We start from the raw sequence: 26,598 nt of genomic DNA, 5'->3' as shown, positions 1-26,598 counted from the left end.
GTGAAAAGGCTGTACGAGAGAACAGCGACAGCAATTGGTATGTGCATGTTGCAGTTGCTCAGTATCTTTCAACGTGCTCAAACTTCCGTTGAATTTCGAACGTGAAAGATGCCTGCTCCTCGTTTGGCATTTGTTTTAAAAAGTTGGAGAAATGGGCTGATGTTTGCGTTGAGGCGTAGCATGACGGTCACTTGTGTTTGGCCTCTGCGTTCAATCAATTGCTTCATCCACAACTCCTGCCCTCACTGTAAGCTCACTGGGAGCAAGTAAAGCACGGATTAGGCAACCAGAGAGCCTGATGAAAACGTGGGCCACCTAGGGAGAAACCTGAACACCGTCTGCTGCTCATTAGATCTCGATCTTACAAGGCTGCAAGTCAATCAGGGTTCTGGAAGAGTCAGGCGTCCAACCAGCTGAATGGCGGTCATATTTCGGTAGCACACAGCTGGAAGAGATCCTGGAAGAGTTACATACCCCAGAGTCCGTCAAGAGCGCCATACCCGATGTTGCCGTTGTAGGTGGCGGAAGTTGATCTGCATATAGTGATATATGTGACATTGACTGGCGACAAGGTCCCCAATGAGAAGACCCTGTTGTGAGAGCCTCACCAGCCTCGTTGAGTAGCTCAAAGACCCTGCGAATCGGCTTGTCCTCGAGATCCTTTGCATGACTTACCTCCAATCCTGTTTGCACACAAGGTCCATCTCCAAACAGCAGTATAAATAAATCCCCCATCCGAGACGACAGCCATCTATCCTGGAGGTCGAAAAAGCCAATATGAGAATTGACCTGATGCTCGTCACAAAGATCCTTTTAATATTCTTGTTTTCGCCGGTGGTGGTTTCGGTCTTCTCATAAGCAATGGATCGGCCACGCCTAACATCCTTCTTATCATGTCGGATGATCAAGGTGTGGGAATACGTTTCCGGGCATCTGCTATTCAATTGACGCGAGGTTGCAGATCTCCACATGAATTCAATGGACTACATGCCTAATGTCCAGAATCTTCTCGCAAGCAACGGCACGACCTTCTCGAATCACTACTGCACCACAGCATTATGCTGTCCTTCGAGAGTCAGTCTCTTCACAGGGAAATGCGTTCAGTACGTGCAAGCTCCACGAAGTAGAGAATGTTGGCTAACGAAAGGAGCAACACCAATGTGACTGATGTCCGGCTGCCATACGGTATGTCGTACTTGCTCAACTGTCGCTGCGGAAGGTAACGAACTGCTTTAGGGGCCTATCCAAAGTTTGTGAGCGAGGGGCTCAATGATGATTACTTGCCGATCTGGTTGAGGGAAGGTGGCAAAAACACTTACTATGTTGGCAAACTGTTCAACGGCCAAAGCATTCACAATTACAGAGACCCAGAGGCAAAGGGCTGGACTGACAGCAAGTAAGTAGCCAAAAGCCGTAGACATCTCGGAGACTCATCTCGTACAGCTTTCTGTTGGAGCCGGGAGTATACGATTACTGCAACACAACTTGGGCCAGACAGGGACAAAACTGGACGTCCTTGCCCGGACAAAACGCTGTGACTCTGACGCATCAGCACGCCGTGGAGATGCTGAATCAGGCTGCTAAAGCCCAAAAGCCATTCTTCTTGACGGTGGCTCCGGCGGTGCCTCATGTCGGGATCCGAGCAAAAGGAAGCGGTACTTTTATGCCGATTCCACAGAAGAAGTGGGAAAACGCGTTTAGCAGTGAGACAGTGCCGAGAGTCAAGAATTTCAACCCGAAGAAAGAAGGAAGCGTCTCGTGGCTGCAAAACCTCCCGCATCAAGACAGGTCTGTTGTGGACAAGCTCGACGACCTGTATCGTGCAAGGCTTCGCGTCATTGCAGGCCTTGACGACATGGTTGCTGACCTTGTGGCAATCCTGGACGAATATCGTATTTTGAACAACACGCATGTCATCTATACCACAGACAATGGCTACCATATTGGGCAGCATCGGATGGGTCCGGGGAAGAAGACGGGTTATGAAACCGATATCAACATACCCATGATATGGCGAGGCCCTGGCGTCCCCGCTGGTCAGACTTCACAAGCTGTTACCACCCACACGGACCTTGCCCCGACATTTCTCGACCTGTTTGGCCTGCCACAAAGGACTCAACTGGATGGACATACTATGCCCCTGGCTGGAGCTGTAACCACAGACAGCGGCGTGAGCAACGTTGAGCATGTCAATGTTGAGCACTGGGGCGTTGCAGACCCATATGAATTGGCAGCTCCCCATCCGAACTTCACTGTCAAGGGTGAGCACAATAGCACCTACAAGTCGCTAAGGATCATAGGAGCTGATTACAGCTTCTACTACTCGGTTTGGTGCACCAACGAGCATGAGCTGTACGACATGAAGAGCGATAAATACCAGATGCAGAATCTGCTGCCGAACGTTAACGACATCGCCAAAGCCCCAAAGCAGCAGATCCTCGGACGAGCACTCAACAAGTTCGTTGCACGAGTCGATGCTCTCCTGCTTGTCCTTAAGTCATGCCGAGGGATTGAATGCACTGATCCGTGGCTTCAGCTCCACCCGCAGGGTAATGTCAGAAATCTTCGAGACGCCCTCAGTGCCCAGTATGACCAATTTTATGCCGCACAGCCGAAGATTATGTTTTCGGCCTGCAAGGAAGGATACTTGATTGAGTTCGAAGGCCCGCAAACGGCCCTGCGATACGATAGCGACGTATTTAGGCTGAGCAGCCAGTAGAGGAATCGGTTCAAGCAGAAGCTTGCAAATGTACTCATAAAGTCAGGACCAGGAATCTGCCATCGGTTCAGGGGCATTGAAGAGGAACTGTATGTACCTCGCTCTTTGAGCATGGTACTGTGTAGAAGCTCGGACACGCGAGGCTTGACAGCTGAACATGTCACTTCGTGTTGAACAAGTCGGGGTCATAAATAGGCCTGTTGAGTAAAATATCTATCTTGAGTGACAATGAGGACAACGAGGGTTTAAAGAGGTGACAGGTACGGAGAAAGAGAGAGTTTGGGGAGCCTGGGGAGCCTGAGCCCCAGCACGCCGTGCCAAGACCAATTATATACACTAGGCCTAAATAGGCTAGACCAATACTGTGCATATCAACTCTCTCTTCTCAACCTGCCAACCTCCTTTCTTTCCAAACTACCCTAGTTATGATGCAGCCTCCGATCGGTTCTGAAACAGTTACTTTCCACGCCGGGCTAGCAACTGCCTCACCGGAACACGAATTCATCTCGATCTTCGTTTAGTGGTGGAAATGACCTGGTAGTCCCTTTGATTTTCTTGAGGCTATCACGCCCTCGCTATCTCGGCACCTACTGGACAATCAAACCTTCTGTTCGATGCTAAGATTAACCTCAGATACGTCGCTCTGTTCTTCGACGGCCTGTCCCTCCTCAACAAACCCAGTATTTGCTAGGCTCTCAAAAGCCATGACCTTTTCCTCACCAGCGTAATTCCCGACAAACGACAATGCAAAATACACGACACTGCTGATAGTGCACGTGTAGAACCAACTGAAGGCGTACAGATGAGTCCAACCTTGGCCGTTTGGAATTTGGGTGCCGAAAGTTTCCGCAAACCCAGGAATCTGTATTGATTTTCTCTAGTTAGCACGTACGCCACGCTGGAGGCATCGGGCTGCGTTTCTGGACGTACCATAAAAGCAACGGAGAAAAGCCATGTGGCCACCGGCCTCCAGGACACGCCGTGGAAGTACCAATACCTGCCACCCTTTTGGTACAGATCCCTGACGAAGACATTGCCCTTGCGAACCACGAGGTAGTCCGTCAAGGCCATCCCCAGGAAAGGCCCCAAAAAGATGCTATACCCGTTCAAGAATTTGAGAAAGGCTGTCGCTGTTGCCAAGATCTGCCATGGGCAAATGCACACTCCGAGGATATAGCATAACCACATGCCTCGTTTGATGTTCAGCCATCTCGGAAACAGTGACATGAAATCCGCCCCGAACGGGATGACATTCGCTCCTAGCTCGGTAAGGGCGTTTCCGAAGATGAAGGCAAGGTTAATAATGGCGATGCCGGCTCGGCGACCGTGGCTAAAACTGTGGTCGAGCATGTCGTGATTCAGGTCCCACCTGAGATGGTATTTTGTCAGTTTGTGCATCCACAGCAACGATAAGCTGGATAGAAGAGGACAGCGGTCAAAACTCACGGATTCCAGTCAATGTTACCCCATGCATTGTAGATGCTCTGTGTGGCGTATATCCCCATGGCTGCGCAAACAGTACTTGCCACAGGGAACATGACAAGCTGTGACCAGACCGGAGCCATCTTACTGCGGGCATAGCGTGCAATGTCCGGTTGGTTCACCATGAGAGTGGTTGTTTTGGCCAAACCGGAATTGACGGCCGAAAGCTGTCCTCGTCAGAATGCTAATCCGACTTGCGCAACCAAGCTTTCTTCTTACCAATGCCCACGACAGTGCCGCGCCATGCTTATGTTCAACATTGTACAGATCCTTGTGTGGATGTCCTCTCCCAGTCACCATACAAAAAGCGAACAGACCTATGGACGGACCGATCAGCAAGTCATTTCGTAAACGGACTGTAAGAGATATCATGACGGGCGTACCAATAATCACTGCGGGAAGAACTAGCATTTGAATTTCATATGCCCGCCGGAGTTTAGGGATGGGAACATTCAGTGTCCAACATGTCATCACCCAATACACAATCATTCCTGTTGCACAAGACGAGTCGTCAGCTTCGGTCAACTTCTAAGGGATCCGGAAGAGGGTATTCCCGGCACACGGACCTATGAGCTGCTGCACTGTGATATTTGAGCTCTTTGGGATATGATTGGGCAGGTTCCAATAACTGTTGCCAAAGATGCATCGCAGCACGACCGCTGTGAAGTACCCTCCCTGCGCGATGGTGACGCCGGCCCAGATGAGGGCACAAAGAGCACGGATCAAGATCGGAAAATATGCGCCACGAAGACCCCAAACCATTCGGGTCTCGACGGGGAAGCCGAAGTGGTAGACGGCCGCGGCTCGCGAATGCATGACGATCCCCAGAGAACCAAAGCAAAATCCGAGAAAGAGACACCCCAATGCTTGGCCAGGAGTCAGCCCGATGGCAAGCAACGCAGCTCCAAGGTACCAGCAGCCCGGTGAGAAGCCATAAGACCACCAGAAGGCTGCATAGTCATACCACCCCCATGTGTGATGGCTCTGAGGGCTGACGTCGAGGTCTTCATTCGTCCAATGGTTGCGGGAAGCGTTCGCGCTGCTGGATGCGTCGGGCTTCGTTTCTATGTACTTCACAAAAGCTTGCCTGCTGGTAAAAGCATGTCGAAAGTCCTGGAGGTTACTCCGAATCTTCTCCTGAAATTTCATATGGGGACCCATTGTGGAAGCGAAGGATGCCTCAGTGCATGGATGCTACACGATAGTCCTTGTGGATACGGTATATTATATACATACTCTACGGGGTATACTTGACACACAAGGAGTAAGTACTCTTATCACATTGGCCAAATCTGGACATGCCTAGATCACCGCTAGTGCACAATGCCAGGAACAGATGTGTATCCGGGGTCTTATCATCCTAGCGTATGACAGATCTGCCATTGAGAAAGCAGGGACATGTATGACCTCGGGCAGAAAGACTTCTGACCGCGTTATCGGGCAGCGGGAAACTCCAGATAAATCTTCGGCCGAGCCATCTCTCTATACAGTTGTTTGGATCCCAGCCTTGCCAGGCCACAATCTTTAGCGACCAATGGCATGATTGGCGTCTGACCGGCCGCAGAGACTAAAGTCGTTTCCAGGGCGATTACTTCCCGTCAAGAACCTATCTTCGGGACTCTGCTCCGGCAGGATCCAATAAGTATCAAGCACACCTCTTTTGATAGCGCGCGCTGAATGGATATGCACAATGGCTGGCATGGTTGGGTGGGAAACTCCATGACTATCGGCCGAGCTGCGTTGCGCCATCGAAATAAGTGCTGAACCTCGAACAAACATCGACTCGGAATCCGGGCTTTGGATCATCGATACCTGCCTACCGAGACAATACTGCTGAAAGGGATAACGAGGCAGTGGTCTTCGTTGCCGTCGTCCACATGTAAATCATCTCCGAATACTATCAAAAAATTAAAAGCGAACCTTGTAAGCACGGGCCGCTGAAAATCGGTGCAAGCTGACAAGCATCTCGACTCAGACGTGTTTGCGTTCTCTCCTACACGCCTAAATCAATCTTCAAGATGGGGTCATTGGAAAGACAGTCCAAACTCCCGCCTATCCTTGACTTCTCAGGTAAGTGAAAGGTGTCCCTAAAGAGCAAACGGTCATCGACCTGACCGCAACGGTAGCATTCCGGGGTGAAAATGAGGTAGCGAAGGCCGAATTTCTGCGGGCACTTGGACAAGCTTGTAGAGACAAGGGATTTTTCCAGCTCACCAACCATGGCATCGACCCTGACCTTCAACGGAGGATATTCGCGGCGTCCAAAGAGCTGTTCGATCTCCCTCTCGAAGAAAAGCTGAAAGCCAAACTGATGCCCGGGACGAGCGGACGAGGCTACGAGACGATAGGGGGCCAAATGCTCGAGCCTGGCTCGGCCCCGGACACCAAGGAAGCCATTTATCTGGGTGAAGACCTGCCGGCTGACCACCCGCGCGTGCTGAAGGGCGAGTACGGATGCGGTTCAAACATCTACCCTTCTTGCCTGGGCCCGCAGTGGCACGAGACGTGCATGGAATACTTCCAGGCCATGGACACCCTGGCCCGAGACGTAATGCGAGCTCTGGCAGCAGCACTCAACATACCCGAGGACTATTTCGACCGGTTCACCGACGCAGAACCGACCGCGACACTTCGTTTGGTGCATTACCCGCCCACTCCGACGACGTCGGAGAAGGAGCGTGGCTGCGGTGCCCACCGCGACTTTGGCTGCATCACTCTCCTCCTGCAAGACAGGGTCGGTGGCCTGCAGGTCCAGGACGAAGAGACGGGCGAGTTTCTCGACGTCGAGCCCGTCCCGGGCGCCTACGTGGTCAATCTCGGGAACTTGATGGCGCGCTGGACGAACCACCACTACACGTCCAACACGCACCGCGTCATGAACCGCTCGCCCACGGGCCGCTACTCGGTGCCCTTCTTCTACAGTGGCAACGCAAAGTACACGCTGGAAACCATCCCGGGCCTGGAGCAGAGGCCGCAGCAGGCAGTCGCGCGGAAGTACGGCCCAGCCATACCGTCTGAGCCGTACGGTCCCGTCTCCGTCGCCGAATTCTTGCGCGACCAATTCGTCCAGTCGTACAAGCGTGCCGACGACTACAGACCAAAGACGGTTGGGGCCACGGCATAATAGCCTTCACAGCAATGTGCCCATTTCGCCCGTGGAGGAAATCTGGCCCCGTCTGTCCGCTCGAGCGATGCACGAACTTGCGTCTAATATGGTTCGGGTCTGAATGCCAGGACCCAAGATTTGCCTTCTTGACATCGTCTCGAATACAAACTGGGGCTCGGAAGCTGGGGGTTCCTGATTACTACTCGTAGGTGCAATCGAACTCTGGGAATCACGGGATGCATAAAGCATGGTAAAGGCGGGCTACTTAGTGGCTAGCTCAACACTTTGCTTACTGGCACGTGTCTCTAACCAAAGAAAAGGAGCATTGATAGCATGGGATTCTTTGATGACTAGATAGTTACCCATCCTTGGGCTCATGGACGAGCACTTCTCAAGAATGGGACCGTGTAACGTATTTACCAAAAGTCCTTGCAAGACCTCCCAAACTGCACGAAGCCATGGACCAGCCTGGAGCCTCTTTCTCCACACTCGTCGGTAGCAAGTCGGTATCCAAAGCAGAGTCAAACTCACTCACCCAGCCGGAGTCAAGATCACATTCCACCACTGCCGTCGCCTTCATTCAGTCACAGATCATAGATTGAGAGATACTGCTTCATACAATACTGCGAACTGGGTTTGCAGTATCTGCCGTAAAACTCAAAAACTATATATTTTCATCGGATCACTAGCCAACATCCTCGATGCTTCTTCTTTTCGAGGCAGTTTTCGACCCTCAGCAGACAAGAGGGATGGGCACAGGTCCAACGGGCCCCTTGCTCGCGCCGATGTTGGCCTGGTGCATGGACCGAGGGCCGTACTTGATCGGGTAGTCCACCGCGGTGTGGAACAGGCCGTAGTTGTCCCACATGACGATGTCGCCTTCCTGGATCTCCGGCAACCAGATGTACTCGGGACGGAGGACGCGGGATTGAATGTTGTGCAGAAACGCGCGGATGTCTTCGACCTTGTCGACGACTCGGGCTTGCTCGTCCGCGGAAGACCGGAGGAAGAGCTTTCGCGCGGCGAGGCCGTGCACTTGGAAGGCTTTCTCGCCTGTCACGGGGTTGATCCAGACGCAGGGATACTAATTAATTGCTCGTGGGTCAGCCGTTCGCCCTCAAAAATTAAAAGCGAGCAAGCGCCAAAACTGGTGGAAAACAAAACATACCCTCTTGATGTCTTTCTCGTCGTATTCGCCTAGCTCCTCGATGGTATGTTCTTTGCCCTCGGACTTGAGGCCGAGTCCTGTGGACGGCGCTTTGCAGTTCTCAATCCACATGTACGGATACGGAGCGTACTCGACCCAGCTGTGGTCAGCAAGCTGCTTTTCCTCTTCGCTGAGCATGTCATACAGCTGTGACGTGCTGAAGAATGCGGTAAGGCCAGGAGGTGCTTGCATGCTGAGCCCGGACCCGTCGTCCCACCGGATCGTCACGTCAGGCCCAGAGGGAAGTTTGACCGCTCGGAGTGTCGTAAACCATGCTGGATCGCGAGCGTACAGCGGCGCGTCGATGTGCCATCTCTGAAAGCGCGTGAAGCCTTCATGGAAGTCCTTGTCATCTGGCGGGTCGGCGTGGAAGTCGTTCGATAACCCTTTGACGTTGAGATTCTTTAGCCCATAGTGGTCCTCACCTAGATGGTTTCGCCCCCCGTTAGCCAGAAAATAGATGGACAAGTCGAATTTGTCTGTCTACCTTGAAAACCTTTACCAACCAGGCGCACATTTTCGGCTCCAGGGATGCCATAGACGTCGCGAGCTTTAGAGAGCATGCCGCCTTTCTTCTGGAAAGTTTCCAGATTTCCGTGGCTATGCACCTGAGAAGCGTCCGGATCGAAGCGGGTGACAAGCTCCCAATGTTTCTCGGGAGTAAGGTCTTTCTGGCCCTTGACAACAATGACCTTGTGCGTCCATATTGTCTCTTTTAACCGCTTGACATCGTCATCTTGGTGCTATTATCAGCCGGTGATTGCTATTATTGTCGCCTCAATGGCACCTGCGTACCGGAAATATGGTTGAGATCTAGGCCCTCCACGACAGCGCCGAAGTTGAACTTCTGATCCTTGCGCTTGATGATCGGTCGAACCTGAAAAGATGGCTCGGGAGTGAGGGCCGCCGGCGACATGGTTCCCTGTTGTGCTCTCGCGGAATTGCTAAGGCCAAGTATGGTACATATGATCACTGATCAACTCCACAGCATGGACTCCAGCGGCGACAGTTTATGAACATCGAAGCCCATCGTCGACATTCGAATGTTGTACAAGAATCAATGGATATGTCCGAGCTGGCCTCAGAAAACTGGCCAATCAACATTCTGGTATTCGTACTGAGTGCTATCCTCGGCCGAGCTGATGGGTTATGATCGCACGGTGCTATGGGCGCTGTTATCGCAGCCATTTGGCCTCCCTGCTGAGGCGGCCGAAAAAGCACATCTGTGGCATCGGCAGATCTCGGGTTTCTCCAGACACACCAGTCCAGACTCAAGACGAGCTGAAGCTAGGGCCGATTGGCACCCAGTGGGGATCCAGATCGTGTTTCTAGTTAGTATACCCCGTACTTGGTGGATAGCTCTCTGGGCGAATCACCTGTCAAGTGTGTTGTTTATCAAAATCGCCCTTATCAGTCGTACAAACTCGACGACAAGAACCAGGCCGCTGGCCTTCGTGCAGACATTTGGCCCTCTTGGTAGCCAGATCACCGAGGATTCCAGCACTATGGTGCCGGCTCACGTACAATGTCCGTTGCACCTCGGAGGAGACTTGCCTGCCGCCTATGCACGCGCCGTAAGGTCAAGTGTGACAAGCAGATCCCATGCCACAATTGCGTGAAGAGAGGAACTCCAGAAGAGTGCGAACGCGAGGATGCCGACCATCTAAATGCTCCGAGCAGTATATCTGGTGTGCGGCGGCCGCCTGACGACACAGCCGCTCTTGCCGCTCTTCGTACTCGTGTGGCCGAACTTGAGGCCGCCCTACAAGAGAGAATTGCGGATGCCAATGTGTCACGGTCTCCAACAACAGCAACGGCAACAACAGAACAGGCCGACGGTAGGGCCGTGGCGCAACTGAGGTCGTCGTCGCCGAGTCAGGGGTCAGACATTGAGGATGCCGTCACTGTACTGGAGTTCTTGGCCTGGGGCCGCATGAAGGATCCCGACAATGCAATGCTGTCGCCCGAAGCCCTCAGAGTTTCGGAGCACGATGATGGTATTGGCATCAGCCCAGCCGAAGAGCTTGACTGTGCCTTGGATTCCGGCCGGAATCTGCTGTCATGGTTGCAGATCCTGCTGCCTTCGCGACGCCAGGTGCATCAACTGGTCGACTATCACAGCAACTGTATGCTCTGGTTTCATGGATCATACTTCGCGCCAACGCTCTCCCAAGAACTAGGCTCGTTCTACGCCAACCATGGGGGAAAGTTCAATTCGAAGGGAGTCGCCCTGCAATGGGTGGCACTGCTGTTTTCGGTTATGGCTGGGACAATCACCTCCGCCCCGGCACACGAGGCCAGGAAATGGGGGTTCGACGAAAGCGAGTCACGGCTGTTATCGCAAAAGTGGTACAAGGCCGTCGTCGTCTCCTTGAATGCCGCAAATTTCACCGCACACCATTGCTTACATGCCGTGCAAGCGATCACGACTTTGACAAACACCGCCCACATGTTGGGCCATTCAAATGCTCAGTCCGTCATGCTGGCATCTGCGGTCCGTATAGCGCAGAGTTTGGGCTTGCATAGACTGGATGGGGACGCTCCAGGTGCCGCCGTCGAGCTGGAAACCGGTCGTCGTGTGTGGCAGGAGCTGTGCACTCAGGACTGGTTCAGCACGGCCTTCTCTGAATCGTACTCCATCAATCCTCTGCATTCGACGTCGTCCCCACCCCAAAACTGCGACGATGACATGAACGTCCTGGACGAGTCGGAGCCGACTGTTACCAGCTTTTGCAGGTTCCTGTCCAAGATCGCTGCGATCATGCCTGCGCTACAGGATGCCATGGCCCTGTCCAATACGCTTTATACCAAGCACGAGGCAGTTCTGGTTTATGACAAAAAGATGCGATCGTTGGCCACCGGCAGGCCTTCGTTCCTTGCCAACACGGCCTTCGATACCAATTGGCCATGCTACATCCCATGGGCGCGTCGAGCCATTGCAATGAGTTCCGCACACAAGATCATCATGATTCACAGGTACGTCCAACAACCTGGAGACTACGTCTCGTCATAGCTAAATGCTGTCGTTCAAGGAAGCTTCTCGGTCTCAGTTTCACCAACCCGGTCTTTGCATTCACACGTCGAACCTGCCTGGCCGCATCAAAAACGATCTTGAAGGAGTACCTTGCGAGCAGCAGAGACGGGTCCAGCCCCATGCTCTGGACCCATCAGGCGTTTGCGGTGGCAGCTTGCATAGTGATATGCTTTGACATTCTTCATTCGCAATATTCCGGCCAGGACGAATGGCAGCTGGTGGACCAAACCCTCGAACATCTGCAACTTTGCCAACAAAAGAGCATGATAGCCGCTCGAGGAGTCAAAGTCGTGAACGCGCTGCAGAAGCAGATAGCCAACCGGACGGAAAGTCGAAAGAGGCCCCACGATGCCGCTAGAGACGCCGCCCCAAGAAAACGACGCCGAGGTTTTGACGCCGCGGAATTTGCTCAATCGTTCTGCGATGCTCAGGACCGTCCGTCGCCCCTGAACCAAGGCATTTCAGAGCGCCTGACTTCCGCTGGAGAGCTGGACCTCATGCAACAGGGAACTGAGGACAACGCTCAAGGAATTATCGCGGACGAACCGCTTACTCTTCCCGCAGACTTGAATTGGTCATGGAGTATGCCGCTGGGTGATGAAGATGGTACCCAGACATTCGACAGTCTGCTATCTTTTGCAAATCAAGGTCGTGGATTTTAACAAAGCAAGGCTTACTGAGTTGAAAGTTGATTTTCTGGCCCCCCTATTAGGGTCCTTTTTATTTGATTCCATTGCGTTATCTTGATAACCTGAGCCTTTCCAAAGATGCGTGCTCTTCTATGGAAGGGAGTCCTGACCAGGATATCGCCAATCATCCTTAAAAGGTGTTCGTGACCGACAATATCAGGGGGAATTATGGGGCGGTGGTATGTCGCCCTCTGTTAAACACGCCAGGCGTCGCCCATCGCTGCAACCAGTAAATCCAAATCCACTAGCCTATGGGATGGTCCGACGCGGCAATGTTACACTGATGCATGATCCTTGGTCCATATGACTCGGGGAACTCGGTCTTTGAAGCCGTGTTAGCAAATCGTCATAGCGAGACAAGACCGGAGTCAACTCACAATGCTGTGCCACAAGGCGCGGTTGTACCAAAGTACAACGTCTTGCTCCTGGTGCGGATGGGCATAAATGTTCTCGGGCGAGATTGCAGGCCGCATGATTCTACGATATTGTTAGCCAAGAAGTCCACAATGACTGCGACATGATCACGGGGCCAAAAGCATACTTGTTCATGAACTCCCTGACTTCTTTCAGGTCGTCAATGATCTTTTCTTCCCCATCCGGGTTGCTCTTGAGGTACAACTTGACCGCTCCCTGTCCGTGCACTTGCAAGGACTTTTCGCCCGTCTTGGGGTTCGTCCACACCATTGGGTAGATGCAGATTTTGCTTTCGTCGACGGGTGGGAGCTTCTCGCGTGGAAGCTCCAGGCCTTCAGTTTCCAGGATGTGTCCAAGTCTGGCGCTATGAGCGGTCGACATCCACTTGAAGGCGTGCGGCGCGTACTCGATCCGAGAGTGAAAAGCAATCTGTCTGGTCTCTTCGTCGAGAAGGTCCAGAGCTCTGGATCCGGCAACATAGGCAGTTGCTCCAGGTGGGATCTTCATCTCCGTCCCGGTCCCATCGTCCCAGCGAACCGTGACATCTGGCCCCTTCGGAGCCCTGACGGCCAGTAAACAGCCCACCCTTGGAGGTGGGATATTGTACAAGGCTCCGTCCCAGTGCCATTGGTAGAACCGACTGGCTCCTTTCTCGCGCTCTTCTTTGGGGATGTGAGGCGGAAGATGAAATTCGCGATGGTCGATACCCTTGACCTTGAAACCGGGCGGGAATTGGTAATGATCTTGGGGAACTTGGCCTCGGCCCAGGATATGCACTTGTGGTTGTGCAGGAATGGCAGGTCTGCTCTGAATGCCATAGATGTTGACGCCGTTGTGCGAGATTAAGAATGGATCGGCCCCATGCGCGAAGCCTCCTGTTGTCTCTTCAGGATCGAAATTTGCGGTCAGAAGGTACTGTTGCTGTGGTTTGAGCATTTCCGGCTGCTCCTTGAAAATCAAGACCTTATGCTTATACAGCGCATCCGAGATCAATTCGAAATCTGCATCCGTGAGCTTGTTCAGATCTATTCCGTAAACCTCAGCACCAAAGTCAACCTTGCTTTCAGCCGGGTGCTCGATAGGGACTATTCGTCCATTGGTCTTTTCGGCGTGTGGAAGAGTGATGTCCGATGTTCTAGTTGCGATGAGCCTTGCTTTGACACCTTCCGGGGCGACGACTTCCGTGAGGGATTCGATAACCATTGCGGCGAATGGTTGGTTCTGTCAAATGGTTGCGACAGGTTGGTAACTGTACACTTGCAGTTTTTTGAAACCAGGAGGCCCTTTTCAATCTGCAGCTTTCGCCTCTAGAACTTCCAGCGCTAGTCCCCAGCGAGCGATGAGCGACTCCACGCCTTGGCCACGACCAACCGGCCGAGTATGCTGCTGGAGATGGACGGAGGAAGTGCTGGTGTGAGGTTCCATGGCATTCACAGGGGAGTATTGCCTTCGGCCGACACTAGAACTTGTGCCCGGCCGAAGTTCGGGTCCTCGAACACGACTTCGGGTTTTGCAGTATGGGAGCCCTAGTGACAATGAGATGCGCAAGCATACATGTGGCCTTTGGTTGCTGTCTGCTGCCGAAACGAAATACTTCACCACCACCAGCAACCACAAAGATGCAGCCACATTCATCCAAAAGACATCTCACGCTTGACGGGACCGACTTCCACTATATCTCGTCAGGCAACCAGCAGGGCCGTCTCGCTGTCTTATTACATGGGCTAGGCGGCTCAACAGAAACATTTCGAGACCTGCTACCCTCCATACCGTCCAGCTATCACATCGTCAGCATAGACGTCGAAGGATTCGGGAAGACACCTCTCAACGAGGGAAAGCCTCTGTCGTTTGCACGCTATGTCTCCGACTTACACGATCTCATCACACATGTTCAGGAACATCCTTCAACCTCGACGGCAGAAACGAGGAACGGTGCCAGCAGCAACAGCAGCACAGAACCCGTCCTCCTTGTCGGCCACTCACTTGGCGGCATCATCGCCTTACACTATGCTACCCTGTACCCCGCCGAAGTGGCAGGACTTTTACTTCTGGGGCCAGGTCGTTCCGTGAGAAGTATTCCGCCGGCACAACAGCGCATGCGAGATCTTGCGAAAACAGCGCGCGAGAAAGGTATGGATCAGGTTGGGCAGATCGCTGTCAAGACGAATTTCCCAGCGGATCGCGCCAACGACGGCGCCCACGAACAGCAGGTGCTCGGCGCAGTGGCCTCTTGCTCTGCTGAAGCGTATGCGGCCACGGCAGAGTTGGTCGCCAGCGATGATCACCATGACCCCGATTACAGTCTCATCAGGTGTCCTGCTGTCTTTGTGGCTGGTGACAAGGACATGATTAGCCCACCGCAGAGGTCAAAGGATATCAGTAGTTTGGTCGGAGGGCCTTCTGAAGTTGTGGTGGTCAAAAGCGGTCATCAGATGATTCTGCAGGATATTGAGGGAGTGGCAAAGGCGCTCGACAAGTTACTGGCGATGCTGTGAGCGGGCAATGGTTTCTGCTGGTTGACGATGAAGCCCAAAAGGTAGAACAGGGGGAAACAGCCAGATACGGCTTGGCGGAAAAATACGGCGAACTAGTGGTGTTTGCGGTGTCGATTTTGGGTACTTCTCCGTAGAAAAATCGTATCGGGACAGAGATCACGTGCATCGCTGAGGAACCGCCCGACTGCTCAAAAGCGGCGGCAGCCACCAGCGCAGTTGTGGTGTGACGTGTTGGATGTGTTGACGTGTTGGCGTTGGACAGTTGAGGCGGCAAGCAAGCGCCCGCCAAGCCTGTCAAACCGAGACCTCGAGTCTCAGCTTAAAATCCCATCCGCAGTCGCCTCCTCCGTGCTTCCTTTCCTTCTCTCACAAGCACCCAAACAAGTACAACCACCCGCCAACTTCGGCATCTGTTGAGACTCTCCCGCTCGTTGATTCTCCATGCCAGTATCTCCGGACTTTTCACTACCGCTTTGGACAAGTTCGATCTCACGCTGAGATCCTGCGCCTGGAAGTCCAGTGGCGCCTCCCGTCAAGCCGCGTTGTGCAGCTGACCACTTGCCCAATTCTGTGAAAGCTGTAGCGACCATCACCTGGGAGCACTCCGCGCAGGCTGGGATATTACTTGTTCCATTTCGTCTGTTGTTCAACTGATTGCTATATCTGTTAGAGACCACGTTCCCTCCTTCTCCTATGTTTCGAGCCCATTGTTCGGTTTCCCCCTTGTAGGTTGAGAGTGAGATGGCAAGAGTCAGGCAGAAAGTGGCCAAGAAGGGAGCTGCGGGCGCCTCAACCCGAGGTAGCCAGGTGGCCAAGCAGAAAAGACACAAAATCGCAATTGGAGGAAACCCCCAGGAGAAAAAACTTCCTACTGTGGTAAGAGCCAAATCAGCTTGTTGAGGCCGTATTACCAGTGCTTATGACCCAAATAAAGATCTCATTCCAGGAGCGCCCCCCCGCTGGATACACTTTCATTCCCGCTGGAAACCCCGAACTCACCAACGCGTTGAAGGAATTTGCACGCCGTGGAGACCACAAGATCTACGCCGTAACGGTAAGCCCGCCACCGTTTTATGGTGTACACGTGTGCCTCGCTGACTTTCAAGATCACTCCACATGCTGCACGTCATGAGTTGTCGAGGGAAGTACATCGTGTTGGCTTCCATTTTCCGACAAGGATTGTCGACCAAGTTTGCGCCCACTATGGTATCCGCCTCAACGGCGAAGGAAAGGTCATCGACGAATCAAATGATGAGACGTTCTTTAGTAAAGTTTACCGCAACACGGATGGCCAACGTCCAGTAGAAGAGAAGGATCAGGTCACCATCAATACTGATGCCAAACAGACCATCAAAGATTTGTTTCCCAACATCCCCAACAATGATTTGTACCAGATCATCAAAACCGCGTTTCAACTGGGCGATCGCAGAGTAGGTACTGCGAACGAACTGCCGCTCGTTCGAAGAGCCCAGCTCTCTGTTGTCGCTCACATTCGCCACAACTACACTCAGTATGACAAGTTGTTGAGACAAATGCCATACAATGAGGCCCGTCATATGGTGGAAAAGGAGACTCTCATAAAGCTCATTGAGTGGCGTGGTGGTGAAGACACCACCCTCGAAGCCGCTACAGGTGCCGAAAATGATCTGCTTAAAGAGGTCATTGTCATCTCCGACGAGGAAGCCTCTGAGAGTGATTCAGACCACGTCGAACCCTTGGGCCAGGACCGTGTTCAGGTTGAAGAACTCGCAAGCATTTCCTACGGTCCCGGCTCTGGTCGTCCCATTTCCCCTTGGCCGGAATTGGAGCGCGAACGCATTTTGGAATATCCACCGGCAGTTCGCGGCTACAGACCATCTGCCGCTGAGATTGCCCGACGAAATCAAAGCAGATACGATGTCTGGGAACAAGCTAAGCGAGATTATCGCTCCAGCATCGCGCAGAGGCCAGTCGCGGGTTTGGAGAGACTCTACGAGCCTGCACCGGCTCCACCTCCACGCGTTCTTGTCCCTCTTGACCCTCCAACCCACTCACCTGCCCAGATATACCACACTCAAGCTCCTCCCACAAGCATGGCGAGAGCAGATTTTGACGTAAGAGCGATTCCCGTGATCTCTGACCGTTGTTTGTCAACAGGCGGACATTATGCTGTGTTCACTGACCTTCTCGGCAGCCACCAATTCGCAGTCGCCAACCGAGCCCGCCCACGTATATCAGAGATGCGAATGGCATTTTGTATGAACGCATCGATACTCGGCCCCATGCAAACAACCCAGACACACCACAGCGCTATCAAAAGCAACTGGCACCGCCTGCCGTCGGAACGCAAGTCAGAACACGACCTCCTTCGCCTCAAGACTTCGCCCGTCAAGACTCCTGCAATGGAAATCTTGAGAGAGGCAATAGTGCGATATTGCCATCGATTGAAGGACCTGATGGGTCGTATATGTCTCCCCGGCTTCGTCGAAATCCGTTTGAAGCACATTCTGAGCCTCGTGACACTAACTCAGGACGAGAAGACGGCCGCAATGCCAGGGATGTTGCCTATATTGACTTGACCCACAGCTCCAGCCAAACACCCAAGAGACGTCGATTGGAAGAGGTGCCACCCGTCCCAGAACGCCGCCCGAACAGAAGAGAGTCTCCTGGCAGGCCTGTTGAGCATCGCTACATTCCGCAGCCTCAGCTGGTGGCTGCTCGTACTGAGAAACGCACAGCTGATTATGGTGAGCCGCGACCCAGCCCACGTCCACAACCGGCGATTCCTGTCCGGGACAATGCCTATGTTGACCGTCAGGCCCGCTACGATGCATTTGATTCTACGCACTCTGTTGTACGTCTCTATGAGCCCATGCCTGCTGTTCATGACCTACGTGAGACGACCACGATTCAGCGTCGTTACCACGCACAGAACTTCGCCGCGACTAGCGGCAATGAGGTTGAGCCGATTCGACCCACTCGGGATCTGGGAAAGCAACCATTGCTTCCAGTAGGTCAGTTCTACGAGTCCATTGGCGAGTCTCGCGCATACGACAGCAGGATTGCTCGGGAGCAGGAGATGGTCGTGCGTGAACAATATGTGCAACCTGCTATGCAAGAATCTCGTGTGCGGTACATTTATCCTGACGGATCCAATGGCCGTGAACCTTTACAATCTTTACCTCCACAGCGTATGCCTGAGTATGATCGGCCAACAGCGCCTCTGCATTCGTATGCACGCTGAAGCGGAAAATTTCAATCGCCATCTCTTTGCGCGCACCACCAAGGACATTTGTCACAGGAGCTTCGGGACGACGGTAAGATTCGAAGGCAGAAATTTGCTTGAACATGCATCCCCTGCCTTGTTCTCCACTAGCAATGCTGATACTTGGTCCCAGGTACGGTCACGATACGACGGTGGTCCTAGCGAGTGCTCAACATGTCCATCCACACACCCTTTTGTAGAAGTACCTCTACTCCGTCACGACTACGTTGCTCCCCTACCGATGTCAAAAGTATTGTTTCCGTTCATTCAATTCCAACTACAGATGAGTGGGTACCATCCGCATAATTCTAACATGGCGAGGGAGTGTTTTGTCGACTTTCAATTGACGACTGCCAATGGATCACGGCCAGACACTGTCAGTTTCTTGTAATGTTAAACTTGATCGAGATACCCACATTTTCGGAACCACTGGATCACGATGGGAGGTATTACAAAACGGAGCACGGGCGGAGCATTGCTCGGGCTACTCGTTCACATTTTTCTGAAGTGATAGAACACTCTGCCGCTCGGCGCTTCTTCCAAGCTCCAATTGATATTGAAGCGCGGGTGCGGAAGCTGCCACAATGCAGAAGACTGTCAGATAGGACTCGATGACAGCGAGACTCAATATGAGGGCCTTGACGGTTCCATTTTCTTGGTAGTTGTTCTATTATTCACGCGCACTCCTAAGATTGAATTTCATCCTACACCGGTGCCATGACGACCAGGATAATACAGTTAGAAGACTCAAGCGGTGCAGCAACTCGTCATTGTACCGCCACTATGGTCACCAACATTGCTATACTTCTCCTGGTATTTAAGGCGTATCCACAGCTTCCCAACCAGGTCTCGTCGGCATTGTGCCGCTGCTTTTTCATACTGTTCTTGGTACTCCAAGTTGACAGATGGATCATGAGAGTTGACCAGATCGTCGCGGGTTGCCACAGCCCGCCGGTGTAAAACTTCTGAAACAGAGCTGGGTGACCATCTTCCACGGGCAGCGGATTGAACTGATAAGTTGTTCCGTTTGCCTTTAGAAACATTCTTTCCTTGTCAATGGTCACTCCCGCTTCCTGGTGGACGCATGATCGCACCGCCGAGTTGTCGATTGCGTCGAGGATCTGTCGACGTGTATGGATGCTTGGAACAGTCTTGCGCAGGGCGAGGAACAAGCTTAACACCATCTCCCTTCATCTGCAGCAGGTGCTTTTCGAAAGGATCGGTACATGGCAGCCCAACAGCCTCAGCTCGGTTGAAAGTAAACGTCGCAACTTCAAAGAGGACTTCATCTCCTCTTGATTTGGTGGCAATGGCCCCCTCAACCCGCGCAGGTCATTCAGAATTGCCGAAGTAAGGGCGTGTCTTTCACCCAGACCTCTCTGGCTGCGGTCTAGGGCCAAAGAGAACGCCGAAGACGCTTCGTCAGTCTTATCCAGTAGCTTAGACAGGTTGGGCAATGTCGACCAGGACTCGTATCGTCCGCTCGTGCTGTGGCCCTAAGGCCTGTTCGCAGCGCCGCCTCTCCTCGACAAGATGCGCGAGCAACAGCTCGTCCTTGTCTATGGAAAGGGTGAGAACCCTCTATACAAGTACATTGGCAAGAAGAGGGATCCGGATGTGACTGACAGAACTGCCAAGAGAAGGTAAATCCACGGCCAGCTCACCCCCCTTTGGGACGTGGGTGATGGATGCTGCCCTGTGCTCAACCCCTCCTGCCGTCTTGGATAAAAAGGTTATAACAAAAATCCCCCCCCCCGGGAGCTCACCTTCCTCACCTTCCTCACCTTTACCTTTGCACCCACCCTCACCTCACCTTTGTACTCACTCTCACCTCACCTTTGCACTCACCCTCGCCTCACCTTTGCACCCACCCTCACCTTTGCACCCACCCTCACCCGACCCGACGCCACTTCAAAATCCTCTTCAGACATTATCCTCAAAAATGCTGCGTCAAGCCTTCCGCCTTAGACAACCCAGCATTCTCCAACAAGTTACACGTTCAACAAAGAATATCTCTCCATTATGCATATCCCAAACCCGTACCTTCCAGGCAATGACACGTAAGGCACATCACTCTGCTACGATCGTAAAGCCGTTAACAGGTCTATAGGTTCGCTCTATAGTGATAGAGACACCACTTCTACCTCTGTCAGCCTACCTCTCGAGGACAAGGTCAACCAGTTTCACTCAGATTTAATGACGATAAAATCAGAGTTGACGGCGACGAAATCAGAGATGAAACACCTCGGTCACAGCATTACCACGGAGATTCACAGTATTACCACGGAGATGAAATGTTTCAGTGAAACCATCTCTGCGCAGATCAAGGTCCTCAATACAAGTATGGAGTCGAGAATGGACAAATTTGAGAATCGATTTTTGTTCCGAATGCTCTTCGCTGTAAGTGATCTTCGTATTTACTAAATACTACTTTCTAATTATTACGAAGGCATTTGGTGTGGTGATTATTGGAGTGGGTGGTACCGTCACTGCTGCAATCCTACGATACCAGACTCCTACCGCTCAGACTCCTACTGTCCAAACTCCAGCCGTTCAGACGGCTCAGGCTCCTACAGTTAAATCAGTTTGAAGTAAGAGAGAATATTGTGTATACTATTACGGGCATAGTGGTAAGGAGGCCGGGCAGAGAGGAGATGATGTATGATTAGACGCAGTCACAGACGCGGCAGGTGGGCTACAACGAGTCACTCGTTATCCAGAGATTCTGTAAATTCACAGCGATGGCGTCCATGGCTTGATAGACTTATACGGCGGCATCATAGGTTCAACTTCCCTCGGTAGCTTTTAATACGACGTCCTGGAGTGGGAGGTGAGCGATACTTAAAAGCGGCGCCGGGCGGGTGAGCGCCCACGTGAGCTCGCCGTCGATTTACGTCGTCTTGTGTCGCCGAGAGATGTAAAACGAAGGCCTCGGACTAGTGTCGATATCCACAGTGTAAATTACTCGACAGTACCTCGTATATAGTCCGACAGGCCCTCTGGCTCTGTTGTGATCTATCAGGTCCTCCATTGAGTCGCATGTGTATGCAGCAGCTCCCGGTCGGCATCTGGAATACCTACTGGCTTTCGGACGCTCTTATTCCATGTCACAAACCCTCATGAGCGAAAACAGAGTGGTTCACGAGAAGGAGCAGGCCCGGCCAGTGCCAATCTCGAGCATATCAACTTTCATTTGCTCAGTGCTGAGGATGTATGTCGACAGCTCGACGTCTTTCCAGCGGAAAGTCTCAGCCATGATGATGCATTAGCTCGAATCAAGTACGGGCAAAAACATCTTGCCGCAGCCTCGCCAACATTCCTGGGGGAGAGAGGGGGGGGGGGGAACACTTTCCTATGTCTTCGGTGGCTTCTGTTCAGTGCTATGGATTGCTGTTTTATTGTCTTTTTCCTCTGTTGGAAGCCGTTAGGGACGCCGCCAACAGGGCATATTACCTCGGGCTAGCCATCCTTATCCTCATTGTCCTCTTCGTCTAAGCCTGCTTCTCAGCATTTCAAGCTTGGTTGACGAGGAAGACGATGCACTTGATCTTGGACTTACTGCCATCTGAAGCACTCGTGCTACGCGACGGTAATCTGATAAAGATCCCAGCTACTGTAGCGAGATATGTAGTTGGCGGCGACATCGTCACCCCCAGCATCGGCAACAAATTTCCCGCTGATGACGAGTTACCGCACTTGAACACCGTCGGCCAAAGCGTCTACTTTGTCACCTTGGTAATACTACCGTGGCGGAACATCCTCTCTGTCCGCAACAAGCGACTGTCCATTCTACAGGCTCATCCCGTCCCAAAGAAACGTCGCCACTCCTGGCTTCTAGCCAGCATAGCTGTCTTACTATATTGCCGTTTTCATCACCGAAGACCCTGGCATTCAATGTGAGTTCAAATTTGCATAATCTGGGCACCTAAGAAAGACAAAAAGGTTGGAACGGAAATGGTCAATCGAGCTAAAATGTTCATTCTGTACTCCGTACACGATCTGCGATTGCCGAGAACAGAGCGGAGGCAAGATAGGTGCTCTCTAACCCACTTCGAAAACGCCCGTTGCCCACATACAGCCAATCACTGCGAATGCTTATAACTCTGGTGTTTTCTTTTCTCCTTCCTTGGCCCCTTACTTCCTGTACCACAGCCTTGTAATCTGGGTATGTCTCACTGTTGTCATTGAATTAGTTTGACCACTCTCGATTGAGAAGGGAGGTGGAATCCAAACGTACTCTTTTTCTGCAATTGAAAGATGCCGTACATCAACGCCTCACTCGTGGGCGGGCAGCCAGGCACGTAAATATCCACGGGGACAATCCGATCGCAGCCCCTCGTCACGCTGTAGCTGTAGTGATAATAACCTCCACCGTTCGCACAAGATCCCATCGAGATCACCCATCTCGGCTCGGGCATCTGATCGTACACCTGTCTCAGCGCGGGGGCCATCTTATTGGTGAGTGTGCCTGCCACGATCATCACATCGCTCTGTCTGGGCGACGCGCGAAAGATGATTCCCAGACGATCCTGGTCGTATCGAGGTGTGGAGAGATGCATCATCTCCACGGCGCAACACGCCAGACCAAAGGTCAGAGGCCACAGTGAACCTTGGCGAGCCCAGTTTGCGATCTGATCTAGTGTGGTCAGGGCGAATTGCATAGCTCCCTTTTTCTGGTCCTGCGACGGGAGGGGCACTTCGCGACGAACACCGCCCGTGACGGGAAGTCGTGAGGCATCTCCGCCGGCGGAGGAGGGGGCCTGCGAAACGACCGAGGTGGCGGGTTTCGAAGAGGTCGAGGAGATCGAGGCGGCGGGGGTGGCGCGGATGAGTGAGTATGGGAGGATGGTTGACGCTGTGTGTCGATTCATCTTGTCAATTGGGGGTTTCCTGGGAGTTTGTGGCACAGGGAGCTAGCTTTGTCCGTCATACCTCGTAGAGCTCGCGGAGCGACTGTCCTTGACAAAGACATCATCTTGGCCTGTGATGTCGCTCGCACTAAAGAGAGGGGAGACGTGGACGTGGAAAGGGAAAGAATTGAAGGTCGTCGAGGGAAAGGAAGAGGAGGCGAGACTGCGTTGTGTCGTGCGGTGTTGTAGGAGAATCTATGATGTCGAATTGGCCGGCGAATTACGAGCTTGCTCATTGGTTGGCCTTCAAGCCCGCAAGACAGCGAGATCTGCTTGCCCAATCGGGCCATATCTGGGGAATCTCGTCGTACCCTGTACAAAATACTCTTACCCCATTACTCAATTACTCTATTACTCTATTACCTAGACATGTATTGCCGCTCTCTTCGACCCACAAGATCCCTCTACAACGGTTGTGCTCCATGGCCCTCAACGCATCACCGTCGATAGCATGCATCGGCGTCATCGGCAAACACGACCAACCACTGCACATCTCCCTCTTCCCTCCCCATGATACCGCTCCCAACGCCGACCTCGAATTCCTCTTCCTCCTAAACTCGTGCCTCGACATCTTCGACCTGCGTGCTCGCACCACGAAACTGCTTGACTCAGACCTGGGCCTGCTCCAGGCCATCGACGACCGCCTGTCGTGCTACGGCTGGCTGACGAATACAGGGATCAAGTTCATCATCGTCGTGGACATGATGGGTCGGCCTCCACCGTCTGCGTCGGACGAAGATACCCCAAAAGATCTGTTGTCCAAGGACAAGAGACGGTTTCCACCTGCAGCCGTTGGCCTGAGAGACGCGGATCTCAAACCAGCCTTCCGTGCCATACAGACCGCATACATCCATCTCATGTTGAATCCTTTCTACACGCCAGATGAGCGGACGCCCTTGCAGATTGCAAACTATGGCGGGAAGAGTCCTACAATCACGAGCAAGAAGTTCATTGCGGAGATTCAGAGGATCGGGAGGGCGTGGTATCCAGGTATTGCGAGTATCTGAGAAGAGGAATTCAAGAGACATGAAAGACAAGAAACATTGTTCACCGGCCCCCAATGACCCCAGGACGACGGAGAGGGATTACCATGACCACCGTTGGAAAGAAACATTAACCCAACAGCCATTCCTCTCTGCTATTTCCAGAACTCAACGAAAACTCCTCCTTGGCTTTGGGTGGCCCTCCTTGACGGCAAGCATCGCAGCCGTCTCGGCCACCTCGGCTGCTGTCTCGGCGGCCTCCTGCTCCGCTTTGCTCGGCGTCCTCACAAGCGGCACCTCGTCCATCTTGGTGTCCGGATCTGCTAGCTTTGCTGCCTCCTCGGACGCAACCGGGTTGTCTGCGGGCAGTGCCGCAGCCGCGGCGGGGGCGCCTGTCTCGGTCATACCCTGCGATTTGATGTATTCCAAAACTGCTTCGAGGGTTTTGGCCGGTCCGGCTTGCTCCCAGAGGCGAAGCGTCCCCTGTTTGTCGATGACAACTACGCCGCGAGTGGTGGATTTGCCAGCGCCGGGCTTTTTCATCCCAATAGCGGAGGTCAGAGTCGCATTGGGATCACACTTGGTTGTCGTCAGCATTCCTCCTCTCTAGGAGATGGCACTGGGCGAAGAATCAAGGCATTGGGTCCTCACCAATAGCTGATACGGCAACTTCTGCTTGGTCGCAAACGTGGTGTTCGCCTTAGGACTGTCCGTACTCAATCCATAGACTGCGAGCGATGCACCCGTGATGGGCGTGTAGTTGTCCCGGAAGAGACATGCTTGATTGGTGCCTGTACAGCAGTCAGTCTGCCGCTCTGCACCGGATCTCTGGAGTAAAACCACTCTCGTTCCGATATGCAAGATGAAGATGGGACGACTTACAGCCCGGCGTACTGGCCCTTGGATACGTGAAGATGACGATGCCTGCGCCGCTCTTCTCTATCAGCTCTTTCAACGTCACGTTGGTTCCATCGTGCGTCTGCACCGTGCCACCAAAGCCGTCGAGATCGATCTTGCCCCCTACGGTCAATTTCCCAGTCCCCTTTACCGCGCTGCCGTTCGCCGCCGGTTCTTTGGTTTTCTCGCTGGCCCCTGCGGCCGGTGCGGTTTCGCCGGTGCTAGGGGCAGCTTCCGGCTCTGGCAGGTCAGCCACAGCAGAGCCGTCGGTCTTTTTGGCTGTCCTGGACGACCCGATTCGAGGAACGGCGGGGACGGCCTTGCGGACGAGTTTCTTCACCGTGCTGCTACCGCTCCCTCGTTTGGCGGCCGGAGGCGGGGCAGCTGGTTCCTTTGGGGGAGGCCGTTTGCGTAGTTCGACAGGCATCGTTGGCTAGGGGGTTAGATTGCAAGGATTGATTGTTTGACAGGGGCTTGGGTGATTGCTGGTCAAGTGAGTGAGTGCAGTCGGCCTATGATCGGGAGGTTCGAGTCTGTAGGAGCGGATATTATCAGTCCATCGACGTGAGAATGTGACAAAACACCAGATGTGAGCAAGTTGCGACTGAGGATTGATCAGGTAGCTTCATCCTGAAGGGTCTCATAGCTGTTGTGTTGTATACTAAGCAAGGACTTGGGCGGGTGTTTGAGCTCGAGTCTTTCCGGCTGCGCTGACCACACTCTTCGAGTCCCCATTCCTGATGGCTCCTGCGTTAGCAATCGAGGACAAGTCTTGTAGCCATCCGCGGCGGCGCTCTAGGTGCCACAATGCGCCTCATCTTTGCTCACCAAAGCGGATAGAAGAGAGTGACTCACTCGAACATGTTCCCTTGGGCGGGCTTGAAGAGCTTATTCGAACCGACGATTCCACAGGTCCCCTCGAAGGCGCAAGGCTGGGTAGGACGCAGCGCATCCCTCTTCCCGGTCAATCCGTGGCAGCGAAAAAGACTAGGGCGCGCTACAAAACAATCGTATGAGAACTGACGCATCATTACTTACACCTGTATGACGGATGATGGGGATGGTGCCCACTGGCGGAAGTAGATTCGGAGAGGGCAGTATCGGACTGCTTCCCAGATATATAACCCCTGTACAACCGGGAATCAGCCTCTTCTTCTGCTGGTGCTTGCTCTCCCCTGTTCTCTCTCTTTTTTTGGGGGGGGGGGCGGCACAAGAGAGACAGGCTCGAGGTAAAGTTGCTGGAAAGACTCACCAATAATTGTTTTCTGGACGTGTTGGCGGTTGGCTCTGGGAGTTTCTGAAGGGGAGTCGGTGAGCGGTGGTAGTTTCAGAACACCATGCCTACAGCTAGGCTCCGTCACTATGCAGCAAAGCTCACCCTCACGTGGCGGTTGCGAGGTTGACTGGGGGTTATTCGG

At 53.1% G+C, this 26,598-nt stretch overlaps 13 protein-coding genes across 13 annotated transcripts; 8 read left to right on the top strand and 5 right to left on the bottom strand.

Moving 5' to 3' along the window:
• Nucleotides 1-978: 978 nt before the first annotated feature.
• A1O5_05240 (uncharacterized protein) lies at nucleotides 979-2,719 on the top strand (the record flags this gene model as incomplete). Its single annotated transcript, XM_007745841.1, has 4 exons — nucleotides 979-1,103; nucleotides 1,151-1,185; nucleotides 1,237-1,396; nucleotides 1,444-2,719. 4 exons carry the CDS (start codon nucleotides 979-981, stop codon nucleotides 2,717-2,719), a joined length of 1,596 nt encoding a protein of 531 aa, XP_007744031.1.
• A 598-nt stretch (nucleotides 2,720-3,317) lies between these two features.
• A1O5_05239 (uncharacterized protein) lies at nucleotides 3,318-5,362 on the bottom strand (the record flags this gene model as incomplete). The annotated part of the gene is made up of 6 exons (XM_007745840.1): nucleotides 3,318-3,581; nucleotides 3,650-4,088; nucleotides 4,166-4,368; nucleotides 4,421-4,518; nucleotides 4,585-4,692; nucleotides 4,768-5,362. 6 exons carry the CDS (start codon nucleotides 5,360-5,362, stop codon nucleotides 3,318-3,320), a joined length of 1,707 nt encoding a protein of 568 aa, XP_007744030.1.
• An 857-nt stretch (nucleotides 5,363-6,219) lies between these two features.
• On the top strand, nucleotides 6,220-7,325 carry A1O5_05238 (uncharacterized protein; the record flags this gene model as incomplete). The annotated part of the gene is made up of 2 exons (XM_007745839.1): nucleotides 6,220-6,271; nucleotides 6,328-7,325. 2 exons carry the CDS (start codon nucleotides 6,220-6,222, stop codon nucleotides 7,323-7,325), a joined length of 1,050 nt encoding a protein of 349 aa, XP_007744029.1.
• A 715-nt stretch (nucleotides 7,326-8,040) lies between these two features.
• Nucleotides 8,041-9,430, bottom strand: A1O5_05237 (uncharacterized protein; the record flags this gene model as incomplete). Its single annotated transcript, XM_007745838.1, has 4 exons — nucleotides 8,041-8,391; nucleotides 8,476-8,939; nucleotides 9,002-9,250; nucleotides 9,310-9,430. The coding sequence occupies 4 exons, from the start codon at nucleotides 9,428-9,430 to the stop codon at nucleotides 8,041-8,043; spliced, it is 1,185 nt and encodes a 394-aa protein (XP_007744028.1).
• A 609-nt stretch (nucleotides 9,431-10,039) lies between these two features.
• A1O5_05236 (uncharacterized protein) lies at nucleotides 10,040-12,210 on the top strand (the record flags this gene model as incomplete). The annotated part of the gene is made up of 2 exons (XM_007745837.1): nucleotides 10,040-11,490; nucleotides 11,547-12,210. 2 exons carry the CDS (start codon nucleotides 10,040-10,042, stop codon nucleotides 12,208-12,210), a joined length of 2,115 nt encoding a protein of 704 aa, XP_007744027.1.
• Nucleotides 12,211-12,481: 271 nt separating this feature from the next.
• On the bottom strand, nucleotides 12,482-13,854 carry A1O5_05235 (uncharacterized protein; the record flags this gene model as incomplete). Its single annotated transcript, XM_007745836.1, has 3 exons — nucleotides 12,482-12,559; nucleotides 12,615-12,714; nucleotides 12,779-13,854. 3 exons carry the CDS (start codon nucleotides 13,852-13,854, stop codon nucleotides 12,482-12,484), a joined length of 1,254 nt encoding a protein of 417 aa, XP_007744026.1.
• Nucleotides 13,855-14,270: 416 nt separating this feature from the next.
• Nucleotides 14,271-15,146, top strand: A1O5_05234 (uncharacterized protein; the record flags this gene model as incomplete). Its single annotated transcript, XM_007745835.1, has 1 exon — nucleotides 14,271-15,146. One exon carries the CDS (start codon nucleotides 14,271-14,273, stop codon nucleotides 15,144-15,146), a length of 876 nt encoding a protein of 291 aa, XP_007744025.1.
• Nucleotides 15,147-16,065: 919 nt separating this feature from the next.
• On the top strand, nucleotides 16,066-18,369 carry A1O5_05233 (uncharacterized protein; the record flags this gene model as incomplete). Its single annotated transcript, XM_007745834.1, has 3 exons — nucleotides 16,066-16,200; nucleotides 16,253-17,239; nucleotides 17,320-18,369. 3 exons carry the CDS (start codon nucleotides 16,066-16,068, stop codon nucleotides 18,367-18,369), a joined length of 2,172 nt encoding a protein of 723 aa, XP_007744024.1.
• Nucleotides 18,370-20,443: 2,074 nt separating this feature from the next.
• On the top strand, nucleotides 20,444-20,980 carry A1O5_05232 (uncharacterized protein; the record flags this gene model as incomplete). Its single annotated transcript, XM_007745833.1, has 3 exons — nucleotides 20,444-20,450; nucleotides 20,501-20,790; nucleotides 20,840-20,980. 3 exons carry the CDS (start codon nucleotides 20,444-20,446, stop codon nucleotides 20,978-20,980), a joined length of 438 nt encoding a protein of 145 aa, XP_007744023.1.
• Nucleotides 20,981-21,424: 444 nt separating this feature from the next.
• Nucleotides 21,425-22,080, top strand: A1O5_05231 (uncharacterized protein; the record flags this gene model as incomplete). The annotated part of the gene is made up of 1 exon (XM_007745832.1): nucleotides 21,425-22,080. A coding segment is annotated over one exon (429 nt), but the record flags the coding sequence as incomplete, so codon positions are not given.
• A 444-nt stretch (nucleotides 22,081-22,524) lies between these two features.
• A1O5_05230 (NADH-ubiquinone oxidoreductase 19.3 kDa subunit, mitochondrial) lies at nucleotides 22,525-23,261 on the bottom strand (the record flags this gene model as incomplete). Its single annotated transcript, XM_007745831.1, has 2 exons — nucleotides 22,525-22,565; nucleotides 22,628-23,261. 2 exons carry the CDS (start codon nucleotides 23,259-23,261, stop codon nucleotides 22,525-22,527), a joined length of 675 nt encoding a protein of 224 aa, XP_007744021.1.
• A 461-nt stretch (nucleotides 23,262-23,722) lies between these two features.
• Nucleotides 23,723-24,307, top strand: A1O5_05229 (uncharacterized protein; the record flags this gene model as incomplete). The annotated part of the gene is made up of 1 exon (XM_007745830.1): nucleotides 23,723-24,307. One exon carries the CDS (start codon nucleotides 23,723-23,725, stop codon nucleotides 24,305-24,307), a length of 585 nt encoding a protein of 194 aa, XP_007744020.1.
• Nucleotides 24,308-24,451: 144 nt separating this feature from the next.
• Nucleotides 24,452-25,607, bottom strand: A1O5_05228 (uncharacterized protein; the record flags this gene model as incomplete). Its single annotated transcript, XM_007745829.1, has 3 exons — nucleotides 24,452-24,862; nucleotides 24,935-25,074; nucleotides 25,166-25,607. 3 exons carry the CDS (start codon nucleotides 25,605-25,607, stop codon nucleotides 24,452-24,454), a joined length of 993 nt encoding a protein of 330 aa, XP_007744019.1.
• Nucleotides 25,608-26,598: the final 991 nt, after the last annotated feature.

Source organism: Cladophialophora psammophila (genome assembly GCF_000585535.1).
Source record: "Cladophialophora psammophila CBS 110553 chromosome Unknown aczJe-supercont1.7, whole genome shotgun sequence".
NCBI classification, from domain to species: Eukaryota; Fungi; Ascomycota; class Eurotiomycetes; order Chaetothyriales; family Herpotrichiellaceae; genus Cladophialophora; species Cladophialophora psammophila.
Note: the sequence above shows the minus strand (reverse complement) of the source record. Positions and strands in the feature narration are given on the sequence as shown.